The following is a 21861-nucleotide window of genomic DNA, read 5'->3' on the forward strand; positions in this document are numbered from 1 at the left end:
TTCATACTTTGCACTCAGAATCTCTACAGAACAGCCTTTCGTCTTTATTGCTCCTAGTTTATGGATTGGATGCTAAGAACTCACAATATGCTCAAGGAAGCTACCTAAGAAAATCCCCAGCTGGGCAAAAGCCAATGTTCTAGCAATATTCTAGCAACCTAGCTGATGTGTTCTGGACTAACAGAGTCTTCAACGGTGCTCCCATGCAATATTTACTGCAGAAATGGAGGGCAATAGCCAATGAATGTGTCCCATCAGCACAATGGGACTTTCTCGCCTCTCTTTTTTCTACATCTTTCCCAAATCTGCTCTGGAGGCAATGGAGAACCCCTACAACAGATGAGGCATGGGGGGCAGAGATAGCCTTGCACTGATGGGATGTGTTACTCCACACTACTTTGGATACATCCTATACCTAGAGGTTCGGGTCATCTCTGCCCAGGAGGGACTACAAGCTGTTCCCTGTGCATCAACCTGAGATGATGGGACATGCTGCATACTACGGAGGCCTCAGGGTTTGTTGGGTAATGTGTGAAAAGGTCACACATCCGTATAGTTTTGTATTCTGCCCACACTGTGCCCACGTAGGTCTGCTCTTCTTCCCTGTTGCTTAATGCCCTCCTTCAGGGCCAGACCCCCCCAAAGACAAGCACCTGACTTTTCCAACAGATGACCCTGGATTAGGAATGGCAAGCACTGTTGTGTTTTGCAAATAAAGTCTGAAAACCTGTACTTAAAACTATCAGGAATTTCTTGGCCCAGGGGGAAGAGATCTAATACAGAAGGTGTTGCCATATTTGTTTCTGTGAAAAAGTCAATTATTTTTGGATTGGCCCCAGAGAATAAGGCAACAATTATCCTGCTATATCCAGCAGATACCCAAAATAAACAGGACACATTCAAGCTGTCACCAAAACAAGAAGGTTCTTCTTCTTCGGGTGCCTTTGACATTTCTTGCTTTGAAAGGGCACCTGTCTCCAAGTAATTAGGTGGGGTGGAGAGAATCTCCCTCTGAGCATCTTCACATTGTTAATGGAGGTGGCTAGGGACTTAGAAATAGAAGGAGTTCAAGCACACAAACACACACCCTTCCAAATTACCAGGCACACTACACAATATCCAGCCCCAAACCTTTTGCAGCCTGAAGCGAAAATAAGAGACTCAAAATAGAAAAACAATGCAGCAGAGATGGAAAGCCATTTGAAAACAAACAAAGCAAAACTATTCCAAGCAGGCCATGGGGTTATCCAGAAGTTTTGTTGTGGGGATTGAAACTTCTAGCTGGACTGAAGGATGAAGTTTAAATGCCCTCTAATGGCCTTGCTCTAGATCTGCAGGCATAAAACTGGGAAATTGCGACTTGCTGTTTGAACAGTGATGAAGGCTAAGCAATGAACCTTTCTATATATATATAAGCTGTTTATCGTTTGGATCTCTGACAGCAAAAGCGCATTTCCTCTCACTGTGTTTCTTTTCTTTACACAAGCCGGTATTTTGACCCACTCTGGTATGAGAAGGAAACAGAACTGAGGATGGGGCTGGCAAGGTAAGAGCAGGACTGGATTGTCAATGCATGATAAGGTTACATTTAGGATCACCCATTATTATCTTGAGCCGGATCCCGACATGTTGCTCAGATCCTTTTTCTGACTTTTTAGTGTCAGCACAGGGCCACACAAAACAGAATGTGGAACCCATATTTATCTACTTACACATGCGTCTACTCTTTTCCCATATAAGGTGGAAAGAGAAGCTCAAAGAGGCTGTGTGGACAAGGAGGCAGAGGGCCCCCCCCATTATATTTCTGTACCCAATCATTTCAGGCACTTTTATATATGGAACATAGCAATATGCAACATTCATTGAACAGCAGCACAACGATATTCAACAGCAAAACAAAAAATAAACAAAGCACATCCAGAGATGAAGCCTTGTTTGAACTCTCGTCCTTTTTGCGAAGCTGGTATATGTCCTCAGGCATTTTCCCATAGTCTGACTGGGCTGCTACTGAGAGAGCCATTGCTTTCATTCCCTCCTGGTGAACTTCCAAGAGTCATCTGATTGGCTACAGTGGCGAAGAGGATGCTGCTGCACTAGAGGGATCTGAGCTAGCAGGGCAACTCTTGTGATCATCTTTCCAATACTGGAACAAAGGTGAGAGGAAATTTCTAGGGGTGGCTGAATGCAGAGAAACAAGGCTCAGGATTGGGGAACATTAAGCTCCCCTCGCCAGTGATATCGCAACAGTGGGTGGGGGGGCGGTTCACCCCGGGTTCCATGTCTGCGGGGGTGACAAGAAGTCACCCCGTGGGGGCTCGCGGCAGCGCGAGCAGCCATAGCGCCGCCACAGCCGCAGCCACATGTAGAAGATCCTCCGTTCACGGCTGCAGCCGTGAGCAGAGGATCCCAGCACCATCCGTACGGCACTGGAGCGGTGCCGCTGGCAAACTGTTATACAGTGCATGTGCGGCGTCACTACATACGGCACATGTGTGCAATGCCGCACATGCGCTGTACTTAGCGGTGCGCCGGCGCTAGCGCTCCAGCGCTGTACAGACGGTGTCGGGATCCTCTGCTCATGGCTGCAGCCATGAACAGAGAACAGTAATAATAATAATAATAATAATAGTAATAATAATAATAATTTACTATTTATACCCCGCCCATCTGGCTGGGTTTCCCCACCCACTCTTGGCAGCTTCCAACCGAATATTAAAAACAATACAGCGTCAGACATTAAAAACTTTCCTAAATGGCTGTAGTGGTGATGGAGGGATCCTGGCACTGTCCATACGGCGCTGGAGCACCAGCGCCGGCAAACTGCTATACAGCGCATGCACCAAACGTAGTGACGCCACACATGTACCCTACGTAGCGACGCCCGCCCCGGGTGTCATGCTGCCTTCCTTCGCTCCTGCCCCTCACTCATGCAGCCTTTCCGATATTAAAATATACACATACTCCCCTGCCTGTGTATGCTGGGAGTGGGGAACTGTTTTGACTCTGCGGGCCAGATCCTTATGAGATCCTGGATTAACAGGCCAAATTTGGCAAGTGGGTGACATTGCCCACCTGCCAATCACTTGATGTCACAATGACATGAAGCGATTGGGCGCTTTGAAGTCCCAAAGTAGAGACATCAGAGCAATGCACGGGGCCTGCAAAGAGTCCTGAGTGGTGGTTTAAAGACTTGAGGCTTGGGTTTAGCACAGCCAACCCACCTGCCCAACAGGTAGTGGAGTTGAAGCCTGTTTTACTTTGTCAGTGTGCACTTTATGGCTCCTGATTGTGCATTGGCAGCCATGTCTGTACCTGCTCTGCACCTAATGTCACATATGAAAGATGAGGTGGGGAGCAAGTGGATGTGGTTTGGGGGAAATGGCCTCACAGCCCAAAATTGAACCCCTGGTTTGCCAGATTTGGCCCAAAGGCTGGAGGTTTGCCATCCATGCTGTTTTATGCTCACACGTTGAATAAAAAACATGGCTTCCACAATCACATCTAGTTTGACCCTCAAGTCTTCTTTCCTGCAATAAAGTAATATGTTCTTTGGCCTGCAATAACAGTAAGACTGTGATTCATATCAAAAGGGGACTCGTAATAAATGGTGGTGAGGAAACTTAACAATGGCATTCTGTGGGAAAATCGAGGAGTTTGGCACTGGAAAAGAGGACTGGCAGCAATATATTGAAAGCAAAATTGGGCCACTCTTATCTAGGAAATGGAACGAATGATCAGGACAAACAGAAAGCAATATTTTTCAGTGTCTGGGCAGTGAAACATACTCCCTCTTAAGAAAGGTTTTGCAGCCCCAGAAGCGAGGAGACAAAAGTATAGCAGACCACCAAAGCATGTTACCAGAGAACTCTATTCTGAAGCCAAGTGTTGTTGAGGGATGTTTTACATTCCATAATAATATGCGCAGAGAAGGGGGGTTTACATCAAACCGTGCAGCCGAGCAAAAAAAGTTACTGCCCATTTGGCCACCTCCTGGAAGATATATTGAGATAGGTTTGTTTGTGGCTTGTGGAGTGAGGGAATGATGAGAAAATGCAAAAACGGCTGCTGGCAATAGAAAAACTGACCCAGGCCAAGGACTGTGGAACTGGAAATAGCTAGGGAAACTGGGGGGAGGGGACTTAAAAGGATTTATATTTTTAAAATATAAATAAGGGAACTCAGATTGCTTCCATAAACAAATTACAAATCAAACAACGAAAGCTTCAAGTCATTGAAAGGTGCTTGGGGCAGTTTGTTCGGTTTCAACATGTGAGCATAAAATGTTCCAATGCCCCCTAACTGAACATGTTCAGAGCACCCCAAGGTATGAATATGCAGACAGGAGCAAGTCCTGCTGTGTTCAGTGGGTCTTACTGCCAAGGAAGTGCTCATACGATTGCAGCGTTTGCCTAAAACATTAGATGGCCTATCGGACTGCACAACAAGTCCATGGAAGTCACTTCCCAGAGAACAAGGAAGGAAGCAGAATGGCTGCTTATAAGGAGAACTCACCATACCATTGTTCCAAAAGTTGTGCGCTGCCCCCACTCTCTGCTGAGCTTTGCAAATGTGCTTGCACAAAACTTACACAGAGATCAGACCATACTGTCTTTAATGAATATTTGATTTGTTTTTGGAAAGGTTATCTGACAATAAACATTCATTCTGAATTCAATGCTTGCACATTGATCATTCATTCATAAGAACATAAGGAGAGCCTGCTGGACCAGACCAATGGCCATTCTAAGACAGCACCCTGTTCTCACACTAACCACCCAGATGTGTCTGGGGAGCCTGCAAGCAGAACAAGCACACACTCCCCTCCTGTGGTTTTCAGCAACTGATGTTCAGTAGCATTACAGCCTCCAGCCATGGAGGCAGAGCAAATCTATCATGGCTAGTAGCCATTGATAGCCTTACTGTTATGTACTGAAGTTCTCACCCTGGGCCAGCAGGGGGATACTGTAGATAGTTTTCACTCAGGTCCACATATGCAAATAAGGGATTGAAAGTGACGTTCAGGGATTGGATAGTTACAGAAAGTGGTTACTGTTGCGTTCTAGTGGAGCTCTATATTAGCAGGCTGGCTAAACCCTTCAGTTCAGTTCTGTTCTGGCCTGTGAATAAACAAGAGCTGTTTGAAGAATCACTGTGTCATCTGATATGTTGACCCACAACTTAACACTTACTCTTCATGAATTTGTCTAATCCTCTTTTAAAGCCATCCAAGTTTGTGGCCATCAATGTGGGAGTGAGTTTCATAGTTTAACAGTGCATTGCATAAAGAAGTTCTTCCTTTTATTGGCTCCAAATCTTCCAACATCCAGCTTCATTGTCTTGCAGCTCACTGATGACCCAAGTCATGCTGCCTCCTTCTTCATTCTTACCTTGCTTGCCCTCTTTAGGCCTGAGTGACAGCAGTTCTATTTTGAATTTGTGCAGGGCCTGGGATCTAGGCCAGCATAATTGTGCAACAGCCTGAGGCTCCGTGAGGCTCTGCAGGAGCAGAGCGTTGTTTTTCCGACAAGCAAATACCTCTCCTTCTTCAGATGCATTGTGCTTTTCTGGCTAGATGTTGTTTTGAAGAAGCAAGAGTCGCAAACAAGCACCGTTAAACTCCCTAGGTACACTTCATGTTATTGATTGATTTAAAAGATTTATGAACCTCTTGATCAAACAGCTCTCCATACAGGGTACAAGTACCATTGCTAAAATCCACAAACCATTTTTTTTTAAAAAAAAGAAACACACAAATGTGTATAAAACCACCAGCCTTAAAACACAAATAAAACCTTTAAAATATTTAAAACTGATGCAGGCAACTAAACTATATGTAACTAAATTATATATCAGGTTAGGCTTGCTGAAACAAACATGATTTCATTAGGCATCTGAAACAATACAGTGATGGCATCTCTCTGATGTTGATATTTGTGTCACCTACCAGCAGGGATTGGTTATATTTCAGGAGTTGAGGTTGTGTAGTATCTGTCAGACTTCAGGGAACCCGACCCCCATCCCTTACGGCTGGCAGCCAGAAATGGGAAAACAAGAAGTTCTTACCAATGTAGTTTATTCAATACAGTGGTCGCTCAGGTTGTGAATGTGATCCGTGTGGGATGCACATTCGCAACCCATGTCTGCGCACGTATGGGTTGCAATTCAGCACTTCTGCACATGCGCGGCAGCGATATAGCGCTTCTGCGCATGCATGACCGCCGAAACCTGGAAGTAACCTGTTCCAGTATTTCCAGGTTTCGGTGGTCTGCAACCTGAAAAAACGCAATCTGAAGCGGCTGTAACCCGAGGTATGACTGTATTCACAGAGAGAGAGAGACGCATGATGTTGCCTCTAGGATAATGACGTTGCTCTGAGTAAAGTCCCACCCCCTTCATCTCTCCTATTATATGTCATCCCTACGGTGGCTGATCTGTGCTTTCTGCCTCTGACCTTTCTGTTCTCCTACTCTCAATGCCCACCTGGACCTGGGAGAGGGTAGGGTTCTGGCATGTTTTCCAAAGACACTGAGTCTGTCAGCTGTCTCTCCCCTGGTGCTTCTTCTTCCTCCTGCTCTTCTCCCAATATTTCCCAGCTTCTCCCCTCTGCAGCCTCTGAACTGTGACCTTCTGCAAACCACTGTTCTAAATCTATACTGTCTCCCCCTTCTGTGGGAAGTGCAGGAGGAGGAGGAGGAGGAGGAGGAGGAGGAGGGGGAACGGTCTCCACCATTCCTCCTCCGATGTCCAGTTGCTGACAATACCAAGCATGTCACACTTAGGACCAGGAACCAAATGCTCTCCATTAGAGTACAGTTCCATCACAACAGGCTCAAACAGAGAAGCTGTAGTTGCCTAAGAAGACAAGCCTGCTGGATCAGGCCAAAGGCCCACCTACTCCAGCACGGGGTTCTCATAATGGCTAACCAGATCCCAATGGGAAGCCTGGAAGCAGAACCAAAGCAGTGCAGAACTCTTTGATTCCCCGCAAAGGGTATCCAGAGGCATCCTGCCTAAAACAGTGGAGGTGAAATATGGCTATTGTGCATAGCTGTCAACTTACAGATTTGAAAATAAGGGACCAGCAGCCTCGAAAATAAGGGATCAGCAGCCAAAATAAGGGATTTTCTGGGCACAGGTATGTTCAACTTCTGAGCCCCTCAAAGCCAAAGGCAGAAAGCCCAGCCAGCAGCCAAATGAAGCCTCAAGCGGTGGTTCCCACAGCGCAGCAACCCGGCAAACGGGATGCAGCAAGGAAAACCACTGTCACCTCTCCTCTGGGAAGCACTGAGCAAAGGCGAGTCCCCAGGCAACGCGGCCGATTTGATCGGCACAAGGCATGCAAGCTCCACCCTCCAGTCGTTCTTAGACTCCTTATTGGGTGAGCAACGCAGCCAAGCAACACAGCTGGAGCCTCCCTCCTCCCTGGCCGGCAGGGAGGGAGGGAGAGGAGCTGCTTCCTTTGAAACCCGGAAAATGTAAGGGACATCATCAATAAGGGACAGCAGGGGGACACGGCGCTGGGATAAGGGAGTTTCCCGCCAAATAAGGGACCGTTGACAGCTATGCTCTTGTGACTAGTAGCCACTGAGAAACTTATCCTCTTTAAAGTCAATCAGGTTGCTGGCCATCGTTGCCTCTTGTGGAGCCAAATGTCATAGTTTCACATTGCCGTGTGTAAAGATGTACTTTCTTTTGTCTGTTGTGAATTTCCCAGCATTCAGCTTCATTGAGTTCTAGTTTTGTGACAGAGGGAGAAAGCTTCATCCTGTCCACTTTTTCCAGACCATGCTTAATTTCATACACTGCTTTTCCTGCCTCCTCGGCATCTTATTTAGTGATATGCCAATGGTTTGCTTTTGTTCTCTCTTCCAAACATGCTCCGCATGTGGGCTGGAGATGCGGCCAGATTCCTAGGTCCTGTTTACATGGACTTCAGAGGCATCTCCACGCCAGATGTTGAAGATTGCTGGCATGTAGTCAGAAGACGGATGGGCGTGGGGTGTGTGTGTCAGGGTGGCCAACTATTTATGGGCAACTCAAAGTTTCTACTGCTCTTCCTTTTTATGGTTCTTTATCTTTAAACTAGACTTAGACCAGACAGCCCATGAATTAGAAGGCTGCTAAGATAGTTTCCTAAATCTACTTTAAAAAAAAATAAATTATTGAGTTTTCCACAATTATAACACATACCAGAACATATAACACATAAAGAAAGAGGTGGGGGGAGAAAAAAGAAAAAAGGAATAAAGAATGCATCAAAAAGAAAAACAATACAATCCACCACCATAAAAAATAAACAACCTTGATTCTTTAAAAACCCATACTTATTTACATGTTAGTTGACTTCCTCAATTCCCTCCCTTCTGAATTTCTTTTTACCTGTATGTTACAGCTTTCCAATATCATTCTTAAACAAAAATATTTCCAGTTATTATCTAATTTATTCACTTTTCTTACTTTCTAGACCTCATTTGTTTAATAGTTCCTATTTTAATCCTAGGCCTATTTGATACTTTCAAGTGATTTCTAATTTTTTATATTGCTGTATTTATTAAAATAGTCTTTAAATTTCTTTCAATCTTCTTGGTATTCCTCTTCTTTCTGGTTGCAGATTCTTCCAGTCAGGTCAGCTAGCTCTGATAAATCCATCATCTTCATCTGCCAGTCTTCCACAGTTGGTAATTCTTGTATTTTCCAGTTCTTAGCTAGTAAAATTCGAGCAGCCGTCGTGGCATACAAAAATAAATTAACATCTTTCCAGACCTGTTATCCCCAGAAGAAAGGCCTCTGGTTTCGATAGTGTCCTAAATCTAGGGTACCAGACAGTGTCCATTAGCAAATGGTAGAAATTAATAAACGGTCGTATTTAGATCAGGGGCGCCGACTTATAAAAAATATTCGGGGAGCCCGCGAAAGCTCATGAATAATAAATAAGCTCATGAATATGCAGATAAAGTGGCGCCGCCTCCTCGTGAGCGAATAGGGGAGAGCGTGCTGCGCCTATTAATCAGCTCCGAAGGAAATTGGGTGGAGCTTTTGCTCGGGAGGGAGGGCAGGAGGCATGCAGCCCGACCCTGTGCATTTTGGGCTGGGGGAGGGGCAGCGGTGGCGCTCTGCTGGAGGGGCGCCCGAGATTATTGGGGGGCGGAGCCCCCCAAACAAATTTTTGAGGGGGCTCGGGCCCCCTCAGGCCCCACTGAATATCCATGTTCAAACAGGCAATGGTCTCTATCCAATGCAGTGCTAAGTAAACATCCTATCAATGCAAGGATTGGTGCTTGCACAATGGGTTATCCTTGCTTGTGCCCCACATACCCTCCATAAACCTGCTCTGGAGGGTTTGGGGAGAAACCCAGAACTGATGGGGGGGAGTTGCAGCAGAAGGGAAGAAGAGAGGGAAAGTCCCATCACATGAGTGGGGATCCTTGCACTAGTGAGATGCTTCTTTAGAGCTGCATTGGATGCGGGTCAACATATCTGACGACCAGATGCTGGAGTCAAAACAAAAGAAGTTGGTTTTCCCCTTAATGGCTTATTTGTCAGCTTCAATGTCATAGGCATCTGCCTGACCCCTGCTGGAGACAGAATGCCGAACTGGACGGTTCCCTGCTCCATCAACAAGCAAGGCAAACCCTATGTTCTAATATAGAATCCTTATTTTCAGGCAACGTAGCTCCTCACTGCTGCCAAGGCAAGCATCAGTGCCAGAAATAAGTCGTGCCAGGCATTTGTTTCCCTGATTCTGCTTTCAAAAATATCACAGGGAGAAGCTGAGGCTGACAAACACCAGGGACAATTTAGGTGGGGTTGCTTTTTTTAAACACAACTTAAAGTTGTTGTTTTTTTTAAAAAAAATAGAATAATTGAAAAGAAAATGAGTAGAAACTGGTCTTGATTTTTTAAAAATGCTTGGTGATGAGAAGCTCTCGAGGTCATAGTGCAAAATGAGTATCAACGTTCGGACCGCTATTTGCTCGGTCACATTTACAACACAGGATTGTGCAACCTCTGTATACACAGCACTTCAGATATGTGATAGGCTGTAAACCACCATTAGGCGTTGGTGGCAAGAATCATTCAGACCTTCTGCTCTCTCTCTCTTTACTTTCTCCTTGAATGCTTCTCTGGGCTTTATTTGCTACATCCGTACAGTAACAGCTAAGGCCACCTGTTCATGCTGGACCATCAGCAGAGATCTTCTAGCACTGCCAAAATCGTGTGGGCACAACCAATATTTCTGTGTCCCCAATCTGTCCTGCTGCAACAACAAGGAACAACAAGGACCCACTTCTGACCAAAGACCCTGGGCTGTTGAGTGCTATTTTGCTTGGCCCATGCACACAAACAGGTGCACAGGTTACATGTCATCAGACATGCACATAAGCTGCAGCCGGTTGATCTCAGACAGACAGATGTTGCACCACCACTGGGAGAGGGAAGGAATCTTCTTCTTTGGCGATCACTCGTAGCTGAGTAAGATTGTCTTCCATAAACACGGTTTTAACAGTCCGTAAGTGACTGTGGAGGCCAATTCTGGATCCACATGTCCTTCCACAGTGGGGACATTGGTTTCCGGGCAAGAGTTGATCATGGTGTGGATTTGCCAGGTGTGCCTTCCTCTTAGCACGTTTCTCCCTTCTGTCCTGAGTTCGAGTGTCTTCAAAGCCCATGACACCTTTGGTAAAGGCTGTTCTCCAACTGGAGTGCTCGCAGGCCAGTGTTTCCCAGTTGTCAGTGTGTATACTACATTTTTTTAGATTTGCCTTGAGACAGTCTTTAAACCTCTTTTGTTGACCACCAGCATTATATTTTCCATTTTTAAGTTCGGAATAGAGTAGTTGCTTTGGAAGACGATCATCAGGCATCCACACAACATGACCAGTCCAACGAAGTTGATATTGAAGAATCATTGCTTTGACACGGGTGATCTTTGCTTCTTCCAGTACCCTGATATGAGTTCTCCTGTCTTCCCAAGTGATGTGTAAACTTTTTCAGAGCCACCATTGATGGAATCTTTTGAGAAGCTGGAGATGGCATTTATAAGTGGTCCATGTTTCACAACCATGTAGTAAGGTTGGCAGTACAATAGCTTTGTAAACAAGCATTTTGGTTTCCCTGCAAATGTCCCGGTCCTCAAACACTCTGCACTTCAATCATGAGAAAGCCGCTCTCGCAGAGCTCAGGCGAGGCTGGATTTCGGCATCAATGTTGGCCCTTTTGGAAAGATAACTGCCTAGGTAGGAGAAGTGATCGGCATTTTCCAATGTTGAGCCGCAGCCAAGCTGCCATAACAGCTCAGCTCTGCAAGCAGGAACTACCCCACTGCTTGCCCAGACGTGGCTCAGTGTATGAGGTGTGTGTGTGTTTCTGCTGGGGGTGGTGGTGGAGGGGCTGACTGCAGATCTCTTGCTCAGTGCCCGTAAACCCCAGGCAAGCCGTGGTTGTTTTGAACCGGCCAACATATTTTCCTGGGCCAGAGAGGCAGGTGGTCCAAGCATGTAGCAATCCCTAAGAATAGCTAATGCTGCCATAAATACATTCTGTCTCCTTTTGCTTGAGAAGGGCTTTGGCTCAGAGACAGAGCATTTCCTTTGCATGCAACAGGTCTCCAGTTCAGTCAGCAGCATCTTCCGGCAGGGCTGCAAACATCCCAGATCTGAAACCCTGTAGAATACCTGTCAGTCAGTGTAGATAGACAACACTGAGCTAGATAGACCAATGCAGCGGTCAGCAAACTTTTTCAGCAGGGGGCTGGTCCACTATCCCTCAGAAAATGTAGGTGGCCAGACTATATTTCTTTGGGGGAGGGATGAACGAATTCCTATGCCCCACAAATAACCCAGAGATGCATTTTAAATAAAAGCACACATTCTACTCATGTAAAAACACCAGGCATGCCCCACAAATAACCTAGTGATGCATTTTAAAGAACAGGACACATTCTACTCTTGTAAAAACACGTTGATTCCCAGACTGTTTGTGGGCCGAATTTAGAAGGCAATTGGGTCGGATCCGGCCGCCGGGCCTTAGTTTGCCTACCCATGGACCAATGGATGATTCAGTGCAAGGCAGCCTCCCACATTCCTAGATGGATAATGCTTGGGAATCAGAACTGAACAAGTGGGGCTTTCTACAAATGACCCGTACTATTTTGCTACAGTTCCCAGGAGTCTCTGGGGGAGGGTTTCCCAAACTTGGGTCTCCAGCTGTTTGGACTACAATTCCCATCAACTGTAGTCTGTTGGGAACTGTAGTTGGGAACTGTAGTCCAGAAAAACAGCTGGAGACCCAAGTTTGGGAAACCTTGCTGCGAGAAAAACCATGTGCTGACTTTTGTGTGTGTGTATGCAGCCACTGTATGCTCACTGGAAGGACAGATCGTGGAGCTGAGGCTCCAATACTTTGGCCACCTCATGAGAAGAGAAGACTCCCTGGAAAAGACCCTGATGTTGGGAAAGATTGAGGGCACAAGGAGAAGGGGACGACAGAGGAAGAGATGGTTGGACAGTGCTCTCGAAGCTACCAGCATGAGTTTGGCCAAACTGTGGGAGGCAGTAGAAGACAGGAGTGCCTGGCATGCTCTGGTCCATGGGGTCATGAAGAGTCGGACACGAAGAAATGACTAAACAACAACAAATGCAGCCACTGTGTGCTGCGCCCCTTCCCTTCCATCACTGTTCAGCAGAGATTCCTCTCCCCATCACTTGGCTTGGCAAGTATCACCGTGTTTAGCTAACATCAAGTGTCGACTCAGGAAAGGTGCCTTAGCCCGTTTCCTCATTCTGACATTTTAGTTTGTAAACTTCAATCTTTGTCTCTCCCTTTTGAGATAAGTTGGGTATGTTTGACCCGGAGAAGAGAAGACTGAGAGGTGATATGATAGCCATCTTCAAATACCTGAAGGGTATAGCGTATCGTTCAGCTATGGAACTCACTCACTCAGTGATGGCCGGGGATCCATTAGCTGTGATTCCTGCATCATAGCAGGTTGGACTTTATGATCCTTGGGGATCCCTTCAAACTCTACAACTTTTTTATTCTACTTCATGTGACCTATTTGGCGAGGCAATTGTTTGTAAAGTGGGATAAAACATACATAGAAAGAAAGAAAGAGTCAGTGCTTTTTTCGGGGGGGGGGTGCAGGGGGTACGCATTCCCCTAAACATTTTGTGAATCTTTGTACTTCTGTCCATTTACTGTAGTTATTTTTCCTGGTTTGAACTATAAAATGGTGATTTTCTTGAGTCAAAATGAGAGTACCCCTAAACATTTTTTTTAGAACAAAAGCAATGGAAACAGTGAAGTGGGAATATTTATTATGAGTATTTCATTTATTAAATTTATATATCACCCCTTCATCAAAAGATCTCAGGGCAGTTCACAGAATAAAATACAACAACAACAACAACAACAACAACAACAACAACAACAACAACAACAACAACTTATTATTTATACCCCGCCCATCTGGCTGGGTTTCCCCAGCCACTCTGGGCGGCTTCCAACCGAATATTAAACACAATACAGCACCAGACATTTAAAACTTCACTTCCCCGCCTTCAGTTGTCTTTTAAAAGTAAAATAGTTGTTTATTGTCTTGACATCTGGTGGGAGGGCGTTCCACAGGACAGGGGCCACTACCGAGAATGCCCTCTGCCTGGTTCCCTGCAACTTCACTTCTCGCAGCGAGGGAACCGCCAGAAGGCCCTCGGTGCTGGACCTCAGTGTCTGGGCTGGATGATGGGGGTGGAGACGCTCCTTCAGGTATACAGGACCGAGCCCGTTTAGGGCTTTAAAGGTCAGCACCAACACTTTGAATTGTGCTCGGAAAGTAAATTAAACCGAAGCAACAAAACGACACAATTTATGTCCCATGTGTATATGAGCAATGACATTATGCGCATGTAGGCTGTATTCAAGCATATTGCGAAGCCAGTCTCCAGCTTCTTAGGATTTGTATGCGTAGCAGACTACACATGTAGGACAACCAGGCGTTAAATGCAACTCTTATTTGCATTTATTCATCACTTACACACCATAAAATACCTTAAAGTGGCTTACAATCGCTACTCACAGGTAATAAAGTGGGGAAATCGTGGCAAGTTATGGCTACAGCCATCATCCATGAAGCCCAAGTCCTTCACCTACTTGGATCCTGCACAACCGTTTCCCTGGAGGGATTTGGAGAACCTGCGCGAACGCAGGACAAATAAAAGCAGGAGCGCGTGGTGAGGACCAGCAGCAAAGCCAATGCAATCTAGGTAGTCGTGCAAAGGCGAGGTTCAAACCGAGGGCACGGAAAGGGTGGCCGTCCCACGCCCCCTGCGTCCCCTCCCCCGAGGCGCCCCCCTCCCCGCCCGCCTTCCCCTCTCCCAAACAACCCCAGCTTGGACTTTCACTTTCGGGCTCCTCCCGGATCCCTCCTGCATCTCCGCCCCCTGCTCTCCTCGCGTCCCGTCCCGTCGCGTCTCACCTCCCCTCCGCTCTACAGACTCCGCCGCGCTCCGGGAGCAGCGCGCATCCGACAGGCTCGCCTTGCGTCGGTGCGGACGCGGCGCCGCCGACGCCTCAACCGCGAGCAGCACGTCGGCTTTCCATCGCGACCCGGGGCCACGAGTCGAATCTGGAGTCGGAGAAGGCGCAGATCGGACGCAAAGCGAAGCAAACCAGCGGCAAAGTGAGACCTGTCCACCTGCGCCCTTTCCCCTTCCTCCAAAACCGCCCCGTCGAGGCGAAAAACCCTGCACCTTTTCTTCCTCTGAAGCGCCGTCCATTCCGCTTCCCTCCCTCGAGTTTCCACATCCTCATCACCCTGTCCTAGGACACCTTCTGCTTCCTCCTCCCGTTCTTAGCTCCCTTCTGTGTCCATTGCCCACAACTGCTCTTGATTCACAGACCTCCCTTCTGAGGCAAGGCTGCAAAGCTCTCCTGGTGCCTCTGCCGTCCACCAATGCTGCCTCCTTCCCTAAACCTTCCCCTGGGAACTCATAGATCCCTCCTGCATAGACATCTCCCCAGCTCCTTTCCCTGATTTAGACCTGGCAGGATCCCCTTCTGTAGTTCCTCTCCCTGGTTCCTCCTCCTCTACCCCAGCTGCAGCTTTGTCATGGACCTCATGGAAGGAGAAATAGACAGCCTGGCCAACACCACAGCTGGCACCACCCCACTCAACATTGAGCTCCTGTGCCCCGTGAACACGGATTTCACCCAGTGGTTCCTGCCGACGATTTACCTGGTGGTCTCTCTGCTAGGGGTTGTGGGCAATGGGCTGGGCTTGTGGAACCTGTGCGCCAGCTCTCGGAAGGGCAGCTGGAGCGCCCTCAGCGTCCTGGTGTGCAACCTTGGGGTGGCGGACTTGCTGTACGTGGTCACACTCCCTTTCCTGGTCTCCTACTACCTCCTGGGTCGCGTGTGGCTCTTTGGCCAAGGCTGGTGCCGGGTGACGCGTCTGCTGTTCCACCTGAACCTTTACGCCAGCATTGGCTTCCTGACCTGCATCAGTGTGCATCGTTACCTGGGCATCGTGTACCCGCTGAGGATGCTGGGCAGGTGCCAGACCCTCGGGCCTACCGTCTCGCTCAGCGTCGTGGTCTGGGCCTGGGTCCTCATCCAGCTCTCTCCCGACTTCATCTTCAGCAAGACGGACCGTGTGGGCGTCAAGTGCCATGACACGACGGAGCACGAGAACCTGGGGACCTACCTGCCGTACATCCTGACCATCACGGTGACCGGCTTCGTCATCCCTTTCCTCATCATCACAGGATGCTACTGCCACGTGGTCCTGGTCCTGCAGAGGAACCGGAACGTGGACCCCATCCTCAGGCGCAGGAGCATCAAACTGGTGGTGCTGGTGATGGTGCTCTTCTCCGTTTGCTTCCTCCCCTACCACATCTTCAGGAACCTCAACTTGCTGTCGCGGAGGTGGCAGCTCCAGGGGTCCTGCACTCAGACCTTGAGGAACATCTACATCGCATATCAAGTGACACGAGGCTTGGCCAGCCTCAACAGTGCTGTGAATCCTCTCTTGTACCTGATGGCTAGCGAGGACCTGGTGACCCGGTCAAGGGCTTTTGGCCGAAGGATGAGAAAGGCGCTGGGGTATCTTTGGCAAAGTCAAAACCAGCAGCGCTTGGACCAAAATAAGCAAAGCATTATGCTCAATGAAGAATGTGAGGAGGTGTCTAATTATCTCTGAACTGACTTTAGAAGAAGAAAAGCATACCCTAAATGCTTATGTGGGCTTCTTTGCAATATCCATTTCTCTCCGGGCAGAGACTACGGTAGTTTTTAAAAGAACTAAACGTGATATGTCATGGAGGCACCATTGCATGTGATTTAAGCACATATTTCTTTTATACCCTTGTTTTCTCCAGTGAAACAGATCTAGAAAACCTTGCAACTGCTTCTTGGAATGGCTATGTTCAGAGGCAATAGTGGGGTGAATGTGGTGTTTGTCCTTTACCAGAAAGGAAGGGTTTATCAGAAACTGTCCGATGCACAGCCAAGATTTATAGCACTGCACCTTGAGCATTCTGCACCTGTACAGTTATTCATTTACTCAATTTGATAGTCCTGCACCTGTTTACTCAGTATATGTCTAATTGCCACTACTGGAGGCCTGTGCATTTGAAGACAATAGGATTTAAGCAACCTGACTTAACACGAAGGATTGCAAGCCTTATGTATATCCATATTTGTGGTACCACTTGGTGGGGAGTATAAGCAGGAAATTTATCCAGATGCCTGTATTAGATGCACTTTTCAATTATCTGTGAAAATTTCCATTTCTCTTTACTGGAGAAAGCATGCCAATGCTATTGCAGTCATTGTAGATCCAGGATTTTCAACAATTCATTGACGCTTTCCCCCTCACATTTTTGACCACAAATGATTAATACAAACATTTGGGAAGAAATGGGCTATGCAAAATGTTTGAGGGCTAGAAACTTGTGGTTTTGTTTCTGGAGGGCCTGTGTTATAGTGTTTACATTGAATCAGACAACATTCTCTAAAGTACGGTATATCCTGAAGTGACTACACCAGTTAGTCTGCAACCTTATGCACTCTTACCTAGGAAGTTCTTCTGAGCTCAGTAAGACACGTACGGCTTACAATATCACTGCTTAATGTGTGCAAATGACCTTACGGCACATTATGATGATTACAAATATAGCTGTACTGGAGTTATTTACTCATTTGTACCAATTCCTTTGGTGTCTATTTCAAGATTTTGAAATGAGGAATTAAATATTTTTTTTGAAATGGTTCTGAGCACATTGAAGAGGTTGCATTTGCTTGATTTTAAGGTAGCTTGTGGTTGTTTGAAAGATTGGCTGTCGGTCCATGTAGAAAGGATTGAACCAGGAGCCTCTCCAACAAAAGTCAATGAGCTCTTGAGCTAAGTCACCACATCTAATGTGACATGAGTCTCTGTTGCACCAAGCAAACCTCTCATTATCCAAACACAGAGATGGGGAATCTGTGATCCTACAAAAGTTGTTGGACTCCAGGACCCATCAGCCCCAGCCAGCATGCCCAGTGGAAGTTGTACTTCAACAACATCTGTACTTCCCCACCCCCTGGTCCTCAACAAACCACCCCCCATCAGAACATCATATGCTGTATTTGCCAATTAGATAAAGGGTGTAAAACAATGTGTGCATTATGCAGTGAAGTTAACAGTTGAATTCAAGGGTCTGGTAGATTTTGCTTTATCACAAATATTTATCTCTTAGAAAATGCCCACTTGTCTTATATCTTCCAGAATCAGTTTTTGAAACACACAGCTTCATCCGCATTTGTCAGACTCCCACATTTGTATTCTGTCTTTTGAGGAGTGTGCATAGTGGTGGGCATAGAGGCAAAGGATGTTGTCTTATACTGAATCAGACCATGGGTTTATCTAGTTCAGTATTGGCTACATTGACTGGTAACAGCTTCCTGGGGTTTCGCAGAGGGTCTCTCGCAGTCCTGCCTGGAGATGCCAGGGATTGTATCTGAGGCCTATGTGCAAAGGCAGGATCCTTCACTGAGCTATGGTCTATAGAAACATGGGCCTTCACTCAACTATGGTTTACCACAGAGCTACAGCATCCTTGGAGCTATCCCGTGAGGAAGGTTGGAGGAGGGAGAGATGGAAAGAGAGAAAAAGGCCCAAGGTCAATCAGTGAGTGCAATAATTTCAAAATGGATAAAGTAATAATTTGTGTTGATGCTGCTAGAAGAAGGTATAAGTCATTGAACTGCATCCAAATCTTCACTGGGCAGAATGGAAAGGTCACCTTGTTTCTCAGCTATTTTGGGAGAGCAAGATAGTAGAACAATTCAGATGCGTGTAGTCACTTTAGGCAGCCAGGGGTCTAATCACAAAACAGTTAGCAGTTCATACACGCTAATCCGCAGGAGATCACACATTGGTGTACTTAATATTTTTATCCAACCCGTTTTATTTGGTATGCAACAAATTTAAGCATTTTGTTTCTGGATATGAAATCTGAAAGCATTGTACAGGTTTCTGGCTTACAATAGCCAAGCATCAGATCAGAATGGTTATCTTGGGAGGAGTACCTTGCAATCATATTGTTTCTCTATACAATTCCATATGACATTTTGGGGGCTTCTTGGTTTCATGAAAATAAACATTATCAGAGCAAAATACAGATGATATCGCACGTCCAATCCATGATAATCTTTGTACATCTCCTTGTTGGTATGTAAAAATGGAATAAGGAGGTTTTTATTGTCTTAGGAGGACTGGAATAGCTCAGTCGGTAGAGCATGAGACCCTTAATCTTAAGGTTTGTGGGTTTGAGCCCCACATTGGATGAAAGATTCCTGCATTGCAGGGGTTCCTTCCAACATGTGGCTCCTTCCAACTCTATGACTCTGTGTTTCTATGACTGAGATTGGATCTCTTGTCACATTGTAAAGTCTCTATCCTGTTTTACAGGAGCTGAGGTCTTAACAGTGTAGATTGCTTAAGTAAAAAGCAGCAGTGCACTGATAAATCTAAACTCAAACTACACTTTACATGGGAGGTCTGTGGTTGGTTGGATCGTTCATTCATTCATTCATTCATTCATTCACTTAATGTACCACCCTTAATCCAAGGATCACAGGGCAGTTTACAGTACACTAGGTCCTAGGATACTGGGCTGGATCCTGACTGAGGCTGCAATTCTTTGAAGGATGGGCCATAGCTCAGTGGCAGAGCATCTGCTTTGCATGCGGAAGGTCCCAGGTTCAATCCCCAGCATCTCCAGGTAGAGATGGGAGAGACTCCTTGTCTGAAACCCTGGAAAGCCACTGCAGGTCAGTGTAGGCAGTATTGAGCTTGATGGACATATGGTGTGAGTTGATGTGCTGCCACTGAGCTGTGATCTTTCCCTTTCTGTTCATCAATTTCAACAGAACCTAAATTGAACCAGCTTAATCAAGACCCAACCCTTTGCTTTTTTTTTTGGAATGCAGTTAATGGTGGTCAACCCTTTCCCCACCATGCCATTTTGCTGGCCAAAACCCACCCACTCCAACTGCTATTTGACCTGCAAAAGGCAGCAGTGGCCAGGATACAATTCCAGAGATCTCCTGCATAAGGTATCACTTGGCTCTTATGTTATTTGGAGTTTGACTGTTTTTCTTTCAAGTGGAAATGCACAGGACAGAAAAACACACATAATCAGATCTGATAAATCAGTGGTGGTGCCAGTTTAGCAAGAGAGTAGATAAACTAAAGGGACGCGGGTGGCGCTGTGGGTTAAACCACAGAGCCTCGGACTTGCCGATCAGAAGGTCAGCGGTTCGAATCCCCACGACGGGGTGAGCTCCTGTTGCTCGGTCCCTCCTCCTGCCAACCTAGCAGTTCAAAAGCACATCAAAGTGCAAGTAGATAAATAGGTACTGCTCCGGTGGGAAGGTAAACAGTGTTTCCGTGCACTGCTCTGGTTCGCCAGAAGTGGCTTAATCATGCTGGCCACATGACCCGGAAGCTGTACGCCGGCTCCCTCGGCCAGTAAAGCAAGATGAGCACTGCAACCCCAGAGTCGGCCACGATTGGACCTAATGGTGAGGGGTCCCTTTACCTTTACCTAGATAAATTAAATCCAGCCCCACAGCTTTCCCTTTCACTCAGTTGATCAAAATAACTATCTCCAGGTTTTTTTAGCAGCTAGATCAGAACCACACACGTAGCTAGTTGCTGTGAAACTGGACATAGGCTTTACGTAGGTGCCTTTTTTTGGTAAAAGATGATGTTTGGGAATTCACAGTCCTTGTCCAACTAATGTCACTTGTGACAAACACAAGAATTTCAGGGAAAACTTACTGACTGGATAATTATTGCAGGGTGACATATGATGATGTCTTCGGGGTGGGGTGGAAACAAGACATTCTAGGTAGATTTTAAAGGGTTTTTGCTGCTGTTGTTGACATGCCATTGCATTTTTGCTAAGAGCTAGTATTTAATTCAAAAATAAAATTATCTGCAACTGTAGAAGTGGCTTGGGCATTTCTAGCTGAGTGCAGCCAGTTGAGCATGGTCACTGCTTGTAATATCTAAAGAGGAACTTGCTTAGGCTAATGAAAATATGGGCATGGAAACAGAATTCCACACATACAGTATATCCTTATTCAGATGAGGAACCACATGAGCAAACAGAAGCTACCACAACTGTATATGAGTAGTCTTGGGGTCCTTCCCGGTGGCAGTTTTATTGTGCCTTCATGATGATTTGTGCTCATGACGGTAATGGGGCAGTTATATGTAATACCACTTTTAATACTGTTTGTGTCTGCAAAACTTTCTGGGCAGACCTATTGCCATGTTCCCAAAGAGTTCATACCCCATAGCATCCTGCTGAAACCGTGTAGCTTTTGATGCCACAAATGTCCTGGGTTTTGGTTGGGTTGTTTGCTTGTTCTTTGGCCTTGTTATAGTGCAAGAGTGCCCCTCTCAATGGCCATAATGTGGTAGCATTGGGGAAGCACGGCAGAGCAACGTTTAAAGTGTATGATTCTGTATGGTCCAGAATTGATCCACCACTAATGCAAGTATAATTGTCTCAAAGACATGTTGCCAAATGCACCCACAAGAAAACCACACTGGTAGACTACAGGAACCCTTCATCAGAAGATTGGAGATAGGTATTGCTCAATGGCATGAAAGGGTCGGATTTTGAATGCCCTGCTTCTCTGCCTGAATTGCTAAATTGGCAGCACAAAATTACACGTGTTTTTCTATCCTGTACATTTCCCCTTAGCCAGTTTCCCTTTGAATGTGAGGTGGTGGTGACAGGACAACTCTTTACCCATAAATGTATATGACCAACAAAATTTAGGCGTGGAAGCCATGGCTCAGTAATAGAGAACATGCCATGCACACAGATGGTTTGAGGTTCAGCCCTTGGCTGGTTAAAAAAGAGGGTCAAGTAGCCATTGATAGGAAAGCCATTGATGGGAAGGAGACCCTGGAGAGCTGCTGCCAGTCAGAGTAAGAGCTAGGCAAACAGTCCTAAGTCTGACGTGGTATACAGCAGGTTCCTATATTGAACACAAATAATTCAGTTTATAGTGTTTCTTCAGTAACATCAGTGGTCAGTCCTATATGTGTGTTCACAAAAGTGACATGCTTTTTATCACTGCAATTGAGAGGGGTTGTGGGTTTTGGTTTTTTTGCCTATTTCAGCATTTATTTTGACTGCGATATATGCAATATGTCAGGCATGGGCTGACTTTAGTTTTGCAGGATAGGATCTCTCACTCTCTCTGTCTCTGTCTCTCTCTCTCTCGGAGACCTGGGAATCTAAGGTTATGCTTGCCAGATGCAAAACAGGAACAGGACTACAGTGGTACCTCGGGTTACGT

The 21861-nt window shown here is 46.3% G+C and overlaps 1 protein-coding gene across 1 annotated transcript; it reads left to right on the forward strand.

The window, feature by feature from the left end:
* The first annotated feature begins 14494 nt into the window (after positions 1-14494).
* LOC310710220 (P2Y purinoceptor 1-like) lies at positions 14495-17281 on the forward strand. Its single transcript, XM_083510858.1, has one exon. The coding sequence runs from the start codon at positions 15107-15109 to the stop codon at positions 16193-16195; it is 1089 nt and encodes a 362-aa protein (XP_083366984.1). The 5' UTR covers positions 14495-15106; the 3' UTR covers positions 16196-17281.
* Positions 17282-21861: the final 4580 nt, after the last annotated feature.

Source organism: Podarcis liolepis, assembly GCF_965112155.1.
Source record: "Podarcis liolepis genome assembly, chromosome: 6".
In the NCBI taxonomy this organism is placed as follows: domain Eukaryota; kingdom Metazoa; phylum Chordata; class Lepidosauria; order Squamata; family Lacertidae; genus Podarcis; species Podarcis liolepis.